The sequence below is a fragment of the Apodemus sylvaticus genome, chromosome 6 (assembly GCF_947179515.1).
Source record: "Apodemus sylvaticus chromosome 6, mApoSyl1.1, whole genome shotgun sequence".
In the NCBI taxonomy this organism is placed as follows: Eukaryota; Metazoa; Chordata; class Mammalia; order Rodentia; family Muridae; genus Apodemus; species Apodemus sylvaticus.
The window spans coordinates 46,912,345-46,926,758 of NC_067477.1; the positions used below are offsets into that span (position 1 = coordinate 46,912,345).

Sequence of the window (14,414 nt, forward strand, 5' to 3'; positions counted from 1 at the left end):
TTTAGCTAAATGTCCTGTTTCTGTTTGTCAAGCCTAGTTATTCCATTTATTAGGTGCCAAGTATTCAGATACCAGTAAGGAGTCCTTGAGGGTCTCAGAGTGTGAGCAGAAGAACAACAAGGCATTTAAGGAAGGCAGCGGTAGAGTTGAGAGGTTTGGAGATGTTTGATGCCAAGGATCTGAGCAGGAGTGGGGCGCTCGGCAGGGCTGCTCTTGCTGTGAGTGCCTCGGAGTGTCACTGGTAGGCCAAAGACCAAGAAGGAGCTAAATGCTAGACAGGTGAAACGGGGAAACGAGACAGTAACAAAAATGAGAGAATGTAACAGAGGCAGGGCAAATTAGAGGAAAGTGAAAGAATGAGTCAGGCCCATCTCTGGTCTCCAGGGGTGGCGTGGGAGTCGGGGAGGAGGGTGTCAGGGAAGGAACCCTAAGAACTAGACTCTTGTCACCCCGAGGACCTCCATGCTCGGTCTACTCAGTCTCCATCCTGTAACGGAAGAGTCTGGAGAAGTGCTGCTGACTGCACTTTAAGTCCTAATCCTGCTTTCTCTCTGAGAGAGCGGAGCAGGCGTTTACACTGCTTCCTCCCCTTCTGTTCCGGAGCCTTGCTCTCCTCTGTGGATACTCTTTGGAGATCGGGGGTCAGGCCCGTGCTTTCAAGCCTATAGTTGGATTACAGTGTCCAGTGTTTATTATGCCTTTGGAATAAAAGTGAGTTAGAATTCCTCAAAGACATTTTTGTCTTACTTTTCCTTCATCTTAATACCAGCCTAAATTAAAATAAAATAGCTAAGAAAGCCTAGTATATGATTTGCTTATTTTATGAATGTGTACTGCATACATACCTGATGCTTGCAGAGGCGAGAAGAGAGTATTAGAACCTGTAGATTTAGTTATACATGGCTGTGAGCCACCGTGTGGGTACTGGGAATCACACCCAGGTCTTCTGCAAGAGCAAGTGATCTAAACCCCTTCACTATCTTTCTAGCCCCCACCACATATACATTGGAAGTTTCCATTGTTCCTTTCTGGTAACTCATTCCTGAATTAATAAAAGAGAGAACTTACTAGTACCTCCAGTGCCTCATATATCTTAATATAGAGGGCATTTGCTTGAACCTTTGGAATACAAAAGTTTACTTTCATCTAGCTACATAAGCTCACTGTAGAACTGCTTTGTGGTTGAGCATGATCCTGGTGGTTGCTGGTCGTTGTGTATACACTTGTGTTTTCATGCTAAGACTAAGCTGGACTGTTAGCCAGTCACTGTAATCATGGGTGCTTTAATGGAAGCATGTTTAGGACTTTCACCATTTTGGGGGTAGGGTTATCAGATGCCATTTCCCCATATTGGGCCCCACATACAAACTTTTGCAGATAAATCAAGTGATTTAAAAGAGACCTTTACTCCCCTTCCATGAATGTCTTGACTTTATTTTCAAATAGTTGTTGAATTCAACTATACACTTAGACCCACCCACTTAACTATCCGTCAACTGTTACCAGTTAACTCACCCACCCACTCATTCTATCCTGAGTTGTTCACTTATGAGCAGAGGCTTTGCTTTTTGATTCTTTTGATGACAGTATTCTTTTTACCCATTTTTATTCTTGGAGACATAATAGTACAATCAGTTAGCATAAGGTACTCATCTAAATCCTTACTAGGAACTTTCCCCCAGTTTTTAGTGTTTCCCTATAACCACAGTATTTAAAGTTTCATACCATTCTTGTAATTGACTGGACAGAAAGTTTATCTTCAAGTTTATACTTTGGAGAATATTGCAGATGACAGCGTTATGTAGTCCTTTCAGCCTTGTCTTAGATTAGTTTCTCAGCATACACCGCATCTTGCTAATTCATACTGAATTCCAGGTTGGGCCAAAAGCTGGGCCATTCATTGCTTCTCTTCCCTTTGCTGGCGAGCTGCTCACTCAGACCATCAGACTCCTCTGGAGAAAATGTGGAAGTAAGCTAACAAACAGCAAAGAAATGACTGTGCACTGTGGTGTTCTTTTGATGTGGTAGCAGAAATGACCAAACCAGAGACTTTGAACACTGTACAGTCATTAAACATGAATGTATGTAAATCACCTGGAAAACTTAAATTGAAATTAGGTTAAAGTAAAACCACATCCCATAACTTCATAAATACATCGAACCTTTTCTCCTTACTTGTAGGTCATAGAATACATGTGTATTGCGGTTGCTTTAGCTCTGGGATGGGGCAGAGACAGACCAGAGGGCAGATGGCTGTGGCAGCAAGGGCCCTGCAAGAGAGTTGGCATGGCCCAGGCTACGGACAAGTTCCAGTGTCTTTCTGCTCAGGAGTTGTCTAGATAGCTAGCTGTTTCTCCCCTCTCCTGACTCAAATGTGAAGAGAGAGGGAAAAAGACAGTCAGCATGGATAAGAACTGAGCAGTAGTGACTGATGTTCTAAAGCTCCCCCAAAGCATTATAAGTACAAATGACTTAGGTCAGATGAAAATGTGATTTTGAAAAAAAAAAATCACTGGCAGTAATTGAGATTGGATTGAGATCTGTGAATTGGGATCTGAATGACTGGTTGACTGAGGAGACTTTCACATGAATAGGTATGTAGTCACTAGTTTGTAGGTGACTAGTTTCTTCTTAAATACAGTATCTCATAAATGCTAGAAGAGAAAATTACCCACAGCAAAAAAATTCTAATATTTCCCCTGTTATTTGAGATAAAATTGAGATAAAATATAGAGCGTCGTCGTCGTCTGCTGACTTTGTAGAGCAGTGTGGAGATTCTCCAGCTCAGCCGGAGCTGGGACGGCACAGACTTCTTGGCTGCCATACACCTGACATCCTTTCAGCCTCTGGACAGTGGTCCCTGCACCTTCCTCCTCTTTCTCATAAGTTCCCTCTTTTAGCTTGGAGACACCAGCCTTCATTCTTCTACTTCTGCTTTAAATCTACACTTCTCGGCGTACTTCATTTCTAAATGTTGGGGTGCACAGCAGTCCTTCCAAAGTGATCCCGTCAAGCTGTGGCACTAAGTGTCCATAGACATAACTTCTCACGTGTCGCTACCCCCAGCTGTCCGTTCACAAGTCCAGTTTCATGTGTCTTGTTGCCTTTAGTGCATCTTTAGCTGAGCCTCTGAGTCTTTCTACCGAAACAAGCAAACAAAGCAAAACAAAACATCTTTTGCCTCCCAGTCTTCATCTTGGAGTTGAGTGTTCATAACTGGGAAGTGAGACATTGCCGCTTTAACTAGAATATAATTTTAGAATAGCTTTTCTTTGTTCACTGTTACTTTCTCAGTGCCTAGAACAGTGTATACTCATTTAGGTACTAATAAGAGCTTGGACAAATACACCAACCTGATGGGACTTCTAAAGCCTTTTGTCTTTCTTTTTCAAGTTAGCACAGCAGCCAGGTATAGTACTTTAACGTCAGTACTCAGGAGGCAGAGGTAGGCAGATGGATCTCTGAGTTTTCGGCCAGCCTGGGTTACACAGTGGAAACAAAACAATAAAACTCAAAACAGCACAGCATAGCTCAGTATAGTTTCTACCCTGTGTAGAAAGTCCTGCGTGGCTTCTGATGTTCTGTCACTCTCCTTTCTCTCCTTCTATCCATTTCCCTGTTGTTCCTAGTTGAGTCTTCAGATCAGAGCATATGTTTGATCATCAGCTTAGGTGAGTGTGGAGGAGAAGAGCTAGCAAGGAAATGACAAAGGCACCCCAGAATAGCATTAACAGCATTGAAGAAATGTGTTTTGTGACGAGTCTTGTAATATGTATAGTAGGAGATATGGTGAGTCTTCTTTGTCCTTCTTCAACAGTTTCCAGCCTCACAGTGGTTTTAACAGTCAACATTTAATTTAGATATTGCCTATGGCCCCCCTCCCCCCCCCAAAAAAAAAAAGGTGAGTTTGTAGATTTAGACCTACATACTTCTTATCGTGGGCTTCCATAGTAATTTGTAAGCCATTTGGGGCAAGCTTAGTTTTGATTTTAAAGGATGTTAAGAAGGTTCTTCAATTTCTTTCCTGATTCAATTTTTGTTTTAAATCTGTGTGAATGTCAGAAATTTCCTTATGAGTTTAACAATAAATGTATAAATCATGAATGAGCCAGGCAGAGGAAGTGCTTGCAAGCCTTCCTTAGTAGTTCTTTGTGTGTTAGTGTAAGTGGATTTGCCAGACACCTGACTGGTATAGAAACAGGGGGCTCTGATGGGACACACTCAGTCACAGGGCTTGAGTGGGATTTCAGCAAGGACAGAAGTCCTGCTTAGGAGACTGCAGAACAGATACCTTGAACTTTCCAGCTTTGCCTTGAGGTGGTCCAGCCTGGAGCCTGTGGAAAGAGGTCCCTATTCAGTTCCGTGGCATTCCCTAATGCATTGTGTCCCCAGAGTACCTACCTGCCACCCACAGGTATGTGGAGCTGATTGCTGCTTGTTTATTTTTAGGTATCTTGCAATATATTCAGAACTCTCCCTCCTAGTGACAGCAATGAATTCGACCCAGAAGAAGATGAACCTACCCTCGAGGCATCATGGCCCCACTTACAGGTACTTTGACTTTTCATTTCTGTTATAAAGGAAAACTCCATTAACTCTTCCCCTAACTCTTCCCCTGGTTAGCATGGGAAGAGACCAAATTAGAACACATAGTGGTGAGGAATGCTTTTGTGTTTCTTGTGCTTGATAATTAGCATGCCAGAATAGAGGAACAGTGGGTTTCAGTGCAATACTTTTGCATGACCCACTGGGTCTCTGTGTTGCAGGTCCTGTTTCCTTCCCTTATCTGAACCATTTAACCATCCTGCCCATGGAATTTCAAACAGGAACAGAGCTCTTCACTTCTGTAGTATCTGGATATGATTAGGTCACAGAGTACATACCTCGTTGTTTTTCTCTGTTTTGTTTTTTAAGCAGTAGGTGCCTGGGGACTTTTTATGCCTGTCTTTGCAATATCAGTTAGTGGGTTTATGCAAAGGGCAAAGCCAAATGGCTGTGAGAAAGAGAAGAGCAGAGAAAGCTGTCAGGGTACCAGTGCCAGGCCGCCTACTTAGTTTACTTACACATCAGCTCCTTAAGTTTTTGTGTCCTCTCTTGAGGCCAGCATTCCTTAAAAGAAGGAAACAGAGGTGCGTGAATGTGTTGGCCCCCTAAAGCCATCTTTCCATTGAGTTGGAATGTCTTTAGAGGACAGGGAAAAATAACAGGAAGGAGAGGGGGTTGGAAGAGAAGGCTTGTGGCCCTGTTTATCCACACCCAGCAGGAGCCACTGTGTGTGTGCTGATCACTCACAGAGCGGGGTGAAAGGCCCAGAGGAATCTAATGTGTGTTTTCTCCACATTAAGAGTTTTCTATGTAGATTTGCAGCTTGGCTAGTCCCCTAGTCCCTTTTGGTACCACTAGGTTGCTATGGTACATTGTGTGCGGTTCTGGTTCCAGGGCTCTTTCCAGGGCTGATTTTCATAACCTCCCCGTATAGGCTTGTGATACTGTGTGGTCCTCCTAGAGGTACCAAGGTTGGGCAAATTACATTAGTTTTAATATTTGATTTCTTAGGTTAGATGGCTCTTTAATCGTCTGGTGAATTATATGTACTGTAAGATTTATTAGGCCTATTGTGCTTTTCCTATGTATTTTTTAGATGATACAAAATTTAAAAAAGAGCAAATCAAAACTCCTTTGAATGATGGAAATCTTGTCATATTTTATTCTTTTATTCTTTTTTTAATTTTGTTTTAATTTTTTTTTTTTTAAAGGCAGGGTTTCTCTGTATAGCCCTGGCTGTCCTGGAACTCACTCTGTAGACCAGGCTGGCCTTGAACTCAGAAATCCACCTGCCTCTGCCTCCCAGAGTACTGGGATTACAGGCGTGCGTCACCACCACCCAGCTTTTAAAAATATTTTTAATGACTTCTTTTATGAGCATGACAAACTTGTCATTTCCCCTCCCTATCCTGTCAACCCCTCCTCTGTCACTGAAACTTCTTTTCAGCAGGGCAGCATCCTACTCTATCATGTCCCCCCCAACCCCCCAGTTTCTTTTCAGTTTGGGAAACAGACTCTTACTGTGCAGCAGCCCAGAGATCTGCTGGGCTCTGCCTCCTACATGCTGGGATTAAGGCGTGTGCCACCATGCCTGGCTTGATATTCATTCTCTCTCTCTCTCTCTCTCTCTCTCTCTCTCTCTCTCTCTCTCTCTCTCTCTCTCTCTCACACACACACACACACACACACACACACACACACACACACACACACACACACACATTAAACCTGCTGAGTTGAATTAGGGTTGCTTGCATGAGCATGGGTCACGGGTCTTTTACTGGGGCAAGGGCAGTTTATCAGTGGCTGTACACTGAAGAAAATGTATCTTATTTGTAATGCTTGATACTAGCCAATTGGATTGAAATTAGTCTGGGAGAAAATACAATTTTTAAAAAAAAATGTTCATCTTTCTGGGAATGCCTTGTATCTTGTGGTGTACATCCCAGTGAAGAGTCAGGCCTTCTCATCTGCAAAGCATTTCCTATACTCACTTTAGTTCTGCTAAAGTTCAGCAAAGACTTAAAATTTCAGTTTATCTTCCTGAACTTAAAAGTTTAAGATGTCATTACAAAGAATCTTCAATTAAAAGTGTATATAATGATAGAAAGTAGAAGGCTAAATTAATTTCCTGAGTCCTTGCAGTAATGTGAGGACTGCATCCTAGCTCCTCTGACCTTGCCATAGGAATAGTAATGGCAGCCTCATAGCAAGCCACAGCTGCAGTGAGGGCTGGCCTATGAGACTTTTGCCCTTCTAGATACAAAGTCAGAAATGTTTATAAAATGGACAGTCTTTATTTGTGCTGACATCTTGTTCAAGCCTATAATCCTTCCAGTCCTTTCTTAGCTCTGAGGGAAATAATATCTGACTAAGGTTGGATCAAGTGAAGGAAAGCAGCAGACATGGCGGCACATGCCTGCCATCCCAGCTTGGGAGAAAGGCAGGGCAGTGAGGGCTCAAGGCAATGCTGAGCTGTGTGCCCTGCTCAGGCCCAGTTAAGGCTAAGTGAGATCCTGTCTGAAAAGATGAACAGCACAAAGCAAGCTGTGAGGTGACACTCCCACTGTCCCACTCTAGGGAGAGATTGCTTGCTTAGCCCCTTGTCACCTGCCTCCCTGCCTTCCTGCCTGCCATGCGGGCATCCTGGTGCAGGTTCCAGACCTTTTACCCAGAGTCCTCAGCTTCCTTTGGGTAGCCTTACTGCACTAATTAGTTACTTTTTCATTTCTCAAGAATGTGGCTTAAAATGATACGATCATCTGTGTTTAAGAAATCTCTTCAGGCTGGCAAGATGGCTCAGTGTGAGAGTGCTTGCTGCACCTGTCTTGAAATCCCAGTTTGCTCCTTGGAACTCACAAGAGAAGCAGAGAAATGACTCTTTTATTTTCATGTACAACCCTTACAATATATGTATCACATGTCCAAACACAAAGAAATTAAAACTTTATCTTTGTGATAGGTTATTGATGTCATGATAGCATATCACTAAATTTAATATTTTACTTGTTGTCCTTGAAGTTCTAGGGATGAACACACGGTCTTGGCACCTGCTGGGAGCTGGCAGTGCGTGGCCTACATCTCCTGCCCTTACCCTTCTTCTTTTTGAGATAGGGTCTCCCAACGATGTTTGAGCTAGCCTTAAGCTCACAGTGTAGCCCTGGCTGTCTTCTGACTGGCCACCCTGTCTCTGCTTCCTGAGTACTAGAGCTGTGGTTCAGTCCACTCATCTAGCCAGGGAGCTTTGCAGTCATTACACCACAGAGTCTTTTTCTGACCAAACATAGTGTGGTTACATCCTTGTTCTTTGTTGGTTCCGTAGTTCACAACATGCTGCTGCTTCTGGACCATATTTTAGAGAAACCTAAGTGTGACTGAGAACAGTGGTGAAGAAGAGAAACACAAGATTGGTTAGTGTGTAGTTGGCCATTTTTACTGTCCAGCTAACTGACTATTCTGTAAAATTTGTGGTCCATACAGAAATACTAAGCTTTCTGTCTATTCTATGTATGGTTCTTTGGAAATACTTAGAAATAGACAATAGAATATTAACTTTACAAAGTGTTTGATCAAGTAATGTCAGAGGTCTATTTATACATGTTATTTAATTTTTTTAGTACTTCTCGGTGTATTTTAAGCTGGTATGACACAGTTGCTGTGGTTATTGTTTATGGGTTTTCTGAGACTAGATCTGCCTTTCCAGTAGAATACTATTTGCAAGACTTCTGTTTACAATTAAGGATTGCTTTCAGTACCTTACAGTGAGATTTGAAGCCAGGAAGGTTAGCTTTTTGTTCATAAACCTTCCTTATGAGGCTCCAAATAATAACTTATTTTCCCACCTCAGTTTTCCCTTTAAAAACTCAAGGGAGATTTTTTTTTTTTATTCCAAGGTCAATTTGTTTCTTAAGTGCAGAGCAACTTTGTGCTTATTTCTAAATGTGTCTGAAGGGTTTCCACCAAGTTACTTTATATTACAACTGCTTTCAAGGGGCCATAATAGAGAAAGCAGATTGTTAGTCCAGTAGAAAGCCTGTTGGCTAAGTCAGACCTGGGAGATGGATCTTTTTTACCTTGTGTGGAATTCAGGACAAGGGGTTGTTTAAGTAAGTCTGAATTTTTTACAAAAGTTGAAAAATAAGTGTGTTGAAAGAGATCAGTTGTGTGAGAAGATTTAAGACAAGAACCCGTCCGTACACATCGCTGGGAAAGACTTTCCCCCTTGAATTTAGAAAGTTTTTAAGAGAAAAAAAAATCCTACATAGTTCTGTTAGTTGTCTCCCCCAGCACACACACACACACACACACACACATTTTGACCTGAGGTATCTCTGTGTCCCCCCAGGCCACAACTCCAACTCCTGGACCTGCCTCAGCTTCCAACATTGCTATGGTTACAGGCATGTAGCACTGAGCCGCAGCAGCAGCTTTAGAAAACCATTCAGTGCTGGGGGGGAGGGGCCGTGAGGAGGCTCAGCAGGCACAGCTGCAGCCCAAACGTCACTGGGAACCAATATGGCGAACAGAGAGAGCTAACCCACAAGTTGCCCTCCACTCATATACACACATAGCACATACTGAAAAATGGTAGCAGGAATACCAAATGTAAGTGTTAGAGTCTGAAGCTACCAGACCTCTACGGGAACATTTGTTAGTTGTATTTCTGGACCCTTACAGGTCCCTAAGTTAACTTTTGATGACCTACAAGGAAGGTTAACACATTTTAAAATAAAAGTCTTTAATTACATTGATTTGTGTGTAAGTGTATGTGTGGGCGTGAGAGAGAGGGGGGTGTAGGCAGGCAGGCAGGCAGGCAGGCAGAAGACAACTTTGGGAGTCGCTTCCTTCTCTCTGAGAATTGAATTCCCTCATTAGGTTTAGCAGCAAGCAGTTACTTGCTAAGCCATTCCGCCAGCCCCTATTACATCTTCTTATCATAGTTCTAGGGCATGTGCCATTGTCCCTGTGCTGACTAGTCTTTTTTTTTTTAAACAGGGTTTCTCTGTATAGCCCTGGCTATCCTGGAACTCATTCTGTAGACCAGGCTGGCCTTGAACTCAGAGATCTGCCTGTCTCTGCCTCCCAAGTGCTGGGATTAAAGGCCTGCACCACCACTGCCTGCTGACTAGTCGTTGTAGTGTTTGTACTATTTCTTATAAAAAGTGGTGGATTTTGATGCTGGTTTTAGTTTTTTGAGACAGGGTCTCACTATGTAGCTCTGGTCATTCTGAACTCCCTGTGTAGACGAGGCTGGCCTGGAATGCAGAGATCTGTCTGCCTCTCAGTCCCGAGTACCAGGATTAAAGCTGTGTGCTATCACTCCATCCAACAGTGCTGTTTAAAAATGCTGTTGACTTAGCACAAGTGTCAGACTAGTCATGTACTAAGTTGCATTCCCTGCCTGCACGTGAAATTTAAAGGTGCCCATTTCACCTAAAAGTATATTTGAAGAGTATTCAAAGTGATGGATTCTATTAAAATTTGACCCCTGAGCTTACATTGAAAAATATTGTGCATGGTGACATGAGGAGTATGCATGAGTCATATTACTGTGCAGTGATGTGGTGATCCTGTGGAAGGATGCTGTGGTGGCTTAGGTGTTGGTCAGATCTCTCTCTAAAACAATGAAGGCAAATTGATAACACTTAATTGAATACTAGAAGCATAACTTAGAATTTGAACTTTGGAAAGTCTGTATCTGTCTTATAGTGTATATCTCTTATGTAGTATAGCATATATCATCTTATAGTATATATTCTGTTATATACCAAGTTTTAGACTGTTCTTGGGAGAAAATACGAATGTGATTAAAAAAAAAAGATATTGTGAAATGGAATGTGTCAATATTTGAAAATTCAGTCTGAGTCAATGAGCCGATATTTCCCAACTGGAAAATAGCTCATGTTAGGAGCACACACGATCAAAGTCCATCCAGGCTGTGATATAGTGAATAGTTCATTGGCATGATTTCAGATTCTGTATTACAACCCATTGTTTTTTCTACTTTTTATGTTCTGTCTCTGTCTGTCTGTGTACATGTACCTATATATGTACATATGTATGAACATAGATATATACAAGGGCAGGGAGTCCAGAGGCTGAAATTGGGAATCATCCTGCATTGTTCTTCAGCCTTACCCTTTGAAGCAGGGTGCCTCAGTGAGCGCCCCTTGTCTGGCTAGCCAGCCTGTTCCCGAGGTGCCTCCTGCCTTCTGAGGTTGGAGCCGTTGCAGGAGCTGCTGTGCCCACCCATCCTGACCCGAGTCCTTGGAGCTAAGCTCTGCAAGTCTTGTTTTAGAAATAACAGGTTGATTTGATGATATATATATATAGTGTGACAAAACTCTAAAATACTTTTTCCCCAAACTTTGATATTTTTTTAATTATACTTTACCAATAAATTTCAACAGCTTGAATAGTGAAGTGGTTATATCTGTCTTCTAATATACCAGGTATTAAAGAGTGTTACCAAAAATGTAAACAACGAAATTCTATATTATCTTGTTTTCTTAAGTCAAGAGTTTTCCCAAGATGATAGCCTAGCCTTGATCTCACAGCCCCCCTGCCCAGTCTATCAGTGCTGGGATTTCAGTCATGTGCTAGCATATGTATTTCAGTTCCTTTCTTTATAATAAAGATTTAAAAGAACATTTGTTCTAAAAATTTATATATGTTTATGTTAATATGTAGTGCATTTTATTATAAAATGAAATGATACATATTTTAAGATTTCTCAGCCTTTCCTTATAAATTCCTATAAAACATATAAATTAAACATTCCAACACATATATGAAATGAATGGTTTTGGGTGTGTTTGCTAATTTTAAGTATGTAAGAAACAATGGCAAATGGAGGAGGAGATGGTGGTGACTATGTTGTCACTAGTGTGCAGCATGACATTTAATCTCATTATCACTTCCATTGCAAAATGAAAGAAATGGAATTCTGAAAATCAATGTCTTTAGTTTTATACAGTCAGGAAGGAACAGAGCTGGGCTTTGAGCCCCGGTTTCTTCTCTTAAGAGTTTTGCTTCAAAAATGCTGCTTTGTAGTTTGATGTGGCCTGTAACATAGATTTATTGTACAAAGAAAAAGAATAAACATGGATCCTGCACTGTTAACCTGGGCAGTTGAGATTGAGTCTGTCTGTGAGACTATGCTGCTTCCAAATGAGAATATTGTGTCACAGGGCTATAGCGTGTAGAAGACTGTAAGTGGATACCACACTTTTTCTTTCTTTTAAACATTTATTTTTTATTTTATGTATTTGAGTACACTGCTAAATGTCACAAGAAAGGCCAACATGACTCATGAATTGATAGGATAATTAAACATAATGTCTTAAACCCTGTCAGTTTTACTGTAATGTGATTTTCCTGGTTTTCAATATTCTTAATGAATTCTAATTTGAAGTTAACTATAATCTTTTTGTTGCAGCTTGTATATGAATTTTTCATACGATTTTTGGAAAGCCAAGAATTCCAACCCAGCATTGCCAAAAAATACATAGATCAGAAATTTGTATTACAGGTAAGCAATTTTTTGGTAGTTGTAGGCATGTAATTTACTTACTAACTCTTTATCTCATTCTCTTGGCTATTGTTAAAAACAACAGAAATCTTGCTGGTGAGATTGTGTTGCCTCCTAAGTAAATATGTTTACGTGAGGTAGTTTCTGTTATTGCCCATTAAAAGTGACATTACCTTTAAAAATTGTGGTGGAATTTAGTTCTATGCTAAACATCAGGAATGTCTATTCCTAAATCTTTCAACATTTTCTTTTTAAAAATTTTAATTATAGAAGAATTTCATTTATATGACTAGTGTGTACAAACCTTTAAGAATTACATTTATTTATTTTGTGTGTATGTGCATTTGTATGGGCATGCACGTGGTCACAACTCTAGTGGTGCAGTTAAAGGACAAGTCCTGTGGAGACATTTCTCTCTTTGCCATGTGGGTTCTGTGATTTGAACTCAGCTCCTCAGGCTTGACAACAAGCACCTTTACTGCTAAGCTATCTTTCAGGTCCAGTGTGTGAATCTCTATATTGCTTAAAAACTTACTATCTAGGAAAGTGTTTCTTAAAGTACTTAAGGTTATATCTATTAAAAATGAGCAGGCATGCTTGTGGGTGCAGAGCACAGGTAATCACAGTGTGAGGACTGCTGGGAAATGACTCAATTTAACACTTTATTTTATTTTATTTTTATTTTATTTTTGGTTTTTGGATTTGGTTTTTTCGAGACAGGGTTTCTCTGTATAGCCCTGGCTGTCCTGGAACTCACTCTGTAGACCAGGCTGGCCTCGAACTCAGAAATCCGCCTGCCTCTGCCTCCCAGAGTGCTGGGATTACAGGCATGTGCCACCACCACCCAGCCCAATTTAACACTTTAACATTTTCTTGCAGACATTATTTCTATCTATTTGGGGCATCCTAGAGAATCTGTTTTTCTGGTTTCTCATCTTACATCTTGAAAGTGTCAACTACATCTTCCTTTTTCACCGAGATGTTCATATAAGCAGAACTTAAATTATGGCAGATAGCTGATCTCATATGCCTTTACAGCGTAAAAGTTACTAACTTTCATAGTGAGCTCATAGCCTGCCCTAATTAGATTACATTCAGAATTCAGGATCTCCTAGTTGTGCCACAGCCAATATTTTGTTCAAAGTGTAGCAGGATCTTAGAATCCAATCCTACAGAGTACCAGGAGGTAGGCTGCTGAGAGCTGAGGCCTTATGGGTACTCGTGAATGCTCTGAGATGTGTGTATACCTCTGTCTCTGGTTGCACAGGCAGGCTACTGTTTCTCTGAGCACATAGAATCCACTGGCACTGCATTGGTGGGTCCTGTGCATTGACTTACAGCTGTTATTGTGTTCTATATCGTGGATTGAGTCATCAATTCTGTCAACCTTTTCTCATTTGTCAAAGTTTGAATCCTTTAATAGATTATAGAAATCCTTTTGTCTTCAAGAATGAAAGAAACCTGTGAACACTGTGTCTGGAGCTTGATCAGGCCAGTTCAGCTGGGTGTTCCATTTCCTTGTGTGACTCTGATTTCTTAAGGGGGGGAATTTCCATAACTTTTCTTGAAGTTGGATGATTTTGTTCACTTATGTTGAACTTCTGGTGTTGACTGACTTTAAATAGATTATGCATGTTGCTGTAAAGCCTTTTTTTTTTTGTCCTTGTTATATAGCTTACAATCTAATTATGAAACCTGGAGTATCATCTCTCTTTAGTTTGGAGACATTTATGGATCTTTATTGTTATCATTTTATCCACAGCCTTGTATCTATATGTCATTTGTGACCATCTTAAATACACTTGACTTTGACCTCATTTAAGTCATTGATTAGGATTGTAATATTTGTCATGACTGGTAGAGGCCTGTAACTGGTTTTTGGAAGTGGCCTCTTGTAGCAGGTTCATGCATCAGTAATGATTGAAAATCAGTGTTGTTTAGGATGTAGGATGCCAGCAGAGAGACTGGCTGGATGCCTGTGCTTACAGCACTCCCCTCTTTCTTGAGCTGTGTAACGTTATCATTTAAAGAAGTGCCACAGAGCTGCAGCTTCAGCCCTCGGGAGGTCTTTACAGGCTTAGGTAAGGTGGTTTGAAAGAGAAATGTCCCCCATAGCCTCTGATACTTGAACACTTGATTCCCGGTTGGTGGAGGAATTTGGGGATCTTTGGGAGGTGTGGCTTTGCTGGGAGAAGTAGGCTACCAGGGGCAGGCTTTGAGATTTATAGCCTCCCCAATTTCCAGTTCCTTCTTGCTTGTAGTTTTGGATATGATCCCTCGGCTTCGTGCGTCTGCTTCCCTGCCTGCACTTGTGGTCACACCTCTCCTTGCTGTTATG

The 14,414-nt window shown here is 41.3% G+C and overlaps 1 protein-coding gene across 4 annotated transcripts in view; it reads left to right on the top strand.

The window, feature by feature from the left end:
• Ppp2r5e (protein phosphatase 2 regulatory subunit B'epsilon) overlaps nucleotides 1-14,414 on the top strand; it is a 139,807-nt gene that overhangs the window by 92,581 nt on the left and 32,812 nt on the right. For all 4 annotated transcript variants that reach the window (XM_052185655.1, XM_052185653.1, XM_052185656.1 and 1 more), the window contains 2 exons: nucleotides 4,450-4,551; nucleotides 11,984-12,076. In XM_052185655.1, the coding sequence (XP_052041615.1) occupies nucleotides 4,450-4,551; nucleotides 11,984-12,076 (195 nt within the window). The remainder of the gene's footprint in view (nucleotides 1-4,449; nucleotides 4,552-11,983; nucleotides 12,077-14,414) is intronic.